Source organism: Protopterus annectens, chromosome 1.part1 (genome assembly GCF_019279795.1).
Source record: "Protopterus annectens isolate FY-2018-M chromosome 1.part1, PAN1.0, whole genome shotgun sequence".
NCBI classification, from domain to species: Eukaryota; Metazoa; Chordata; order Ceratodontiformes; family Protopteridae; genus Protopterus; species Protopterus annectens.
The window spans coordinates 1,481,415,300-1,481,419,920 of NC_056726.1; the positions used below are offsets into that span (position 1 = coordinate 1,481,415,300).

A 4,621-nucleotide genomic window follows, 5' to 3' on the forward strand; every position below is an offset into this window, starting at 1 on the left:
TTTCTATAAGTATAATTCTGCTATCTGGACTTGCATGGCCTTCACAATTAACTAAGACATATACACAACTGGATCTATACCCAATAACCTTGTCAGATCACACACATGCATGTAACAGCTAAATCACCTGTATTTATGTATGATTCCTAAGTATGTCTGAGCAGACTTCTTCTGTGCAAAGATGGACAATCAGTGCTATGAAAGAAAATGTTTTGTCCCTTATGGCTAGGTTTGAATCCCACACTGTAAAAGTAATTTTCCTCAGTGTCTAAAGACAAAAATATCAGGTCATTACTTTTATGCCCCCAGTGCAGGTCTGCAAACTTAACTAATCTAAAAATTACCTTCCAATTTCAAATACAAATTTCCAGGCTACATCAGTAGACACCCCTCAGACTAAGACCAAGTGTCAGATTAACCTTCCAGTTTCAATTATTTAATTCCTCCCTGCTTGGCACTGCTACTCTGCACTTAACACAATACAAATGTGGTTGGCATCATTGCTCAGGCTTGCATGCTATCAGTAAATGCGATAACTGGAATTGGTAGGAAATATCAGATGTGATGTTGTCTTACCTCGCTTTCATTCTTAGCAGGTTGGGTTCGGAACCGATCCCCAGTTCCGACTCGGCTATATATAAAGCTCGAGGTCTTCCACATGGCTAAAATCCTATCCCATGATGCACTACGAGAGGTCCCCAGGTCTCATTTGCTGCTAAACAAGATCAGGTGCTCTTCCTACTGGCTCTGGCTAAGTATATTTTTCTCCTTTTTATTCTAAAAATTCTTAGACTTTTTTCAATCTATTTTATTCTAGCTAATTGTTACTAAGTGAATTGTCTGTGTTCTGCCTTTTCTTCTGTTGTTTTTGCTGTTGACCATCATATTTTCTGTTAGGCCTTTCTTCCCCTATCCCGGCATTAAATCTAGAAAGCCCATTTTAGTTAGAGGGCTTTTCTTCCCTTATGTATAGGCTAGTTCATTTAAATTAGAGGGCTTTTCCCTTTGTTTTTCTCTTTAAATTCTCAAGGCTAGCTTGTTTAAGTTACAGAGCTGCCTTTGCCCTTTTTAGTTAGAGGGCCTTTTCTGTGTGTTTTGGCTGATTGCTGTTGTACTTGTTAAAAAAAAAAAGAGTTGTTTAAAAGTAGTAGTAGTAGTGGATTTTATATAGTTATAGTTTTCTCTGTTTTTCTCTATATGTGTTAGCTGTTTTTCCTGTTATTGTTGCTGTTTAGTCATGTCTTTTAAAGATTCTAAGGAAGCTAAACCCTCTGTGTTTAAAAAATATGTAAAATGCACTGATGGACATACCATTTGTGTCTACTGCCTCAGAGCGGTTCACCTTCAGGAGTCCTGTGCAATCTGTCACTCCTTTAGTCACATGGTGTTACTAGAGAGAAAGAAAAAGCTCATTCTGAGGGGCTTGTTGAGGACCCCTTTTTCAGAAGCAATTGAAGAAGGTCAGGGTCCTTCAAAGTCGAGCCAAACCCCTTCTTCGAAATCAGACAAGTCAGGAAAAAGCTCCTCATCCTCAAGTGCTCAGTCAGAGCCATCAAGAAAGTTATCTAAAGTTTCTTCTTTGGACCCTAAGGCTGTTGGGCTAGAGAAGCCCTCTACCTCGGCTCCTTCTATGTCAGTGCCATTGGAGTTTCATTTGCAGAGCCAGTCCCCTGAATTGGAAATGGTATCTCCCACTTTAAGGTCTCCTTTATTGCAGTCTTCTGGATCTCCTGCTTCCTCCACTCGATCCGCCAGGAACCTGTCCGATGATGATGTGGATCATGTGGTGCACTGGCTATTGAGGACACCGTCTCTCGCCAGACTCTTGTCGGATCCAACCCAGAGGGCTTCAGAACTGACCAAGCCTACCCTTTCACCATTGATTCCTCCTCCAATCCAATCCCGGATCTCGGAGCCAGAATGCCTAGGTCTGATTGTAGTGGAACCTTTGGAACTGAGACCTATCACAGAATTTTTGGTTCTGACTATTGCTCCGATGTCCTCAATTCCATCTAAACTTGAGGACTCTAGGAGCTGATGCTCTCTAGTTGGGTCTGGGGAGAGGAGTCAGATCGGACAGTTGTCAGATCCAAACTTGCCTCTCTGGGCATTGGCTTGGGTGAGCTGGCTCCTACCTCAACTTTGGAGCCAATCCCCTTGGTTCCAGGGATTCCCTCTGATTCTTTGGAGCCAGGAGTCTCCTCGGACCAGGGGGCTGGGGGGCTTTTGAGATGATGATGAAGAGAGTGCTGTCTCCACAGATAGGTCCACTCTCGGGTTGAAACATTCCTCCCCCAAAGGCACCAGTGTCTGTCTCAGTATCACTGCATCCACAGAAATGTGGAGACCCTAGCCCACAGGATGCCCCATCGGGTAACCCCCTCTTTTCCGAAACCTCTCCAGAATACGCTTCTGAAGAGGTCCCTTGGAAGAGGCTATGTAAGAGGAAACATTTAGACTCCCCAGAGGAGTCCATCATTTCAGATACAGACCTTGATGATTGAAAGCGTCCCCACAGTCACCCTCTGAGGATGTCTCCTTCACAGACGTTGTGGAAGTACTGAAACAGAGAGGTGGAAGGAAGCCCATCAACCCTTCTGAGGAGGAGTCTGAATACCTGAAGGCTTTTGGGTCTCACCCTTCTACCACTTGAGTGTCTCCTCCCTTCAACGAGCTGATACAGTTAGTTTGTCGAAAGGCGTGGGAGTCTCCAGACTCAGTGGGACCTGTTCATCAGAGGCCAAACAGATTCATCACCTCACCTTCAGACAAGGAATTTCTTACCAAGGGAGTCCCAGTAGATGCTATGGTGGTGGTGCAGCCACCAAAAAGGAACTGTCAGAGACGTCCTATTCTGTCCATCTGCCGAACAGAGTCTCATACAATGAACAGATATGGAAAGTGCATCTTTTCTTCAGCGACTTTTGTGCTCAGATCACTGAATTATCTTAGTCACTTTACTAGGCTTGAGAGATCTCCTGAAAGAGCTAGGAGATACCCTCCAAGGTTCAGTAGCTGAAGGGGTATCAGACAAAGTTTCCTCTCAGCTCTCCACCTTAACCTCAGTGGTCAACTCCTCCATGAGGTTAATTTCTTATGCAGCAGATGGAGTGAGCAGGGCAGCGGGTTCAGGAATTTTCGTAAGGAGACATTCCTGGATGTGCTTGTGTGACTTTGTGGAACACTTTAAATCTTCTTTTGTGAACACCTCTTTCAATGGTTCATATTTGTTCAGGCCAAAAGTCAAAGACACACTAACCAGGTGTGAACAAGAAGGAAAGACTCTCTCTGCCATTGGAGTCCGTTTTTTCCTACCTATCAGACCTTACCCAAACGGTCAGAAAGGAGGAAAAATGTGGTTTCTAAAATCCCAGAGAGCTTTCCAGGACACACATGGTGATTCTTCCCCCAGCTTCAGTACTGATGCCCAGCATGTCTGGGAGCCAACTCAGCAGCATTGCCTCTGCTGCCTTTGAACTACCTGTACACTCAGGTAGTACTGCCCTGGAAGCTGGTGCAGTGGTACCCTCTAGGAGAAGTGGCAGAGGTGGTGAATTCATCACCTGCAGAGAGTTGCCAGGGATGGTGCTTAGGGTCCTGCACAATTGGTGTATGCCTATGCTGGATGGAGAGGCTGCTGTCTCACATGGTCTGTAGAAGGAGGAGATGTCAAGCACTCCAGCCACCGCAGAGTAAGAGGACAGTGATGACAGTCCAGTGGATGAGGACTTGATTCTCACTGTCTCCAAGCTTGATGTCCATGAGTCTGTATTGTCCCTTCCCTCACCCCAATCATGGTGTCCCACAACCTTTTGTGTCCATCATTGTTCCTGTTTCTTGTCTTGTTTGTTTTGTATGTTTACATTTGCTTCCTCACCAACCCAACTTACCTGATCCAGACATACCTACTTCCCTTACCCAGCAGTCCTATCTTACTGAATTTTAAAAAAATGGGCAACTGTCCCACAAAACAAATCACCCTATACATAGCTCTCCATTTTGCACACATGTCCTCTTGACATTCTTCATTTGGTCCAATTGGCAATACAACATTGTGCTGTTGTCACCCCTCCTTGTGGAGGTGACAGTCCAAATTCAGTTAATATTCTGCACATATTTTCCATTTACACTGTTTAAGAAATGGATAGCTATGGTTCTTTCTTACCTCCCTCTTGCATATTCCTGTATTGCTTTCCCCTTGTTCTTTTCCCTGCTTGCTCCCCATTGCACTACATTCCTATCTACCCCTTTTTAACACCTTCAATCTGGTCAAAAAATAGAATCCCACACAATGGACTTAAGTAGCAGAAAAAGCAATGGATCCCTTCACTTTTTGGGCTCTATGTTTGCATGGAGTTTCACATCATGCACCAATGTGCTGCAACAGTGAGAGGTGGTACAATGCTGCAGTTATCCATGCACAATGCTGCTTAACCTCGCTGTACTATACCAACACACAGCAACACATGTACTATAAAGAATTCATGATATCGCATTATCACTGTTTATTTAAAAGTCTTAAAAAGTATTAAATACACCTGGATTCAAACCCAGTATCATCTGGGCTCAAAAATAAATTGTCAATGCATTTACACTTGCTACCACAGAATCAGTTAAGCAG

At 44.0% G+C, this 4,621-nt stretch overlaps 1 protein-coding gene across 1 annotated transcript; it reads left to right on the top strand.

Moving 5' to 3' along the window:
• Positions 1-1,381: 1,381 nt before the first annotated feature.
• On the top strand, positions 1,382-2,038 carry LOC122816409 (putative protein TPRXL). The gene has a single exon (XM_044089180.1). The coding sequence runs from the start codon at positions 1,382-1,384 to the stop codon at positions 2,036-2,038; it is 657 nt and encodes a 218-aa protein (XP_043945115.1).
• The last annotated feature ends 2,583 nt before the right edge of the window (positions 2,039-4,621 follow it).

What these genes read in the sequence shown, in the direction of transcription:
- LOC122816409 (XM_044089180.1), top strand. Translation starts at nt 1,382, where the DNA reads ATGGTGTTACTAGAGAGAAAGAAAAAGCTCATTCTGAGGGGCTTGTTG.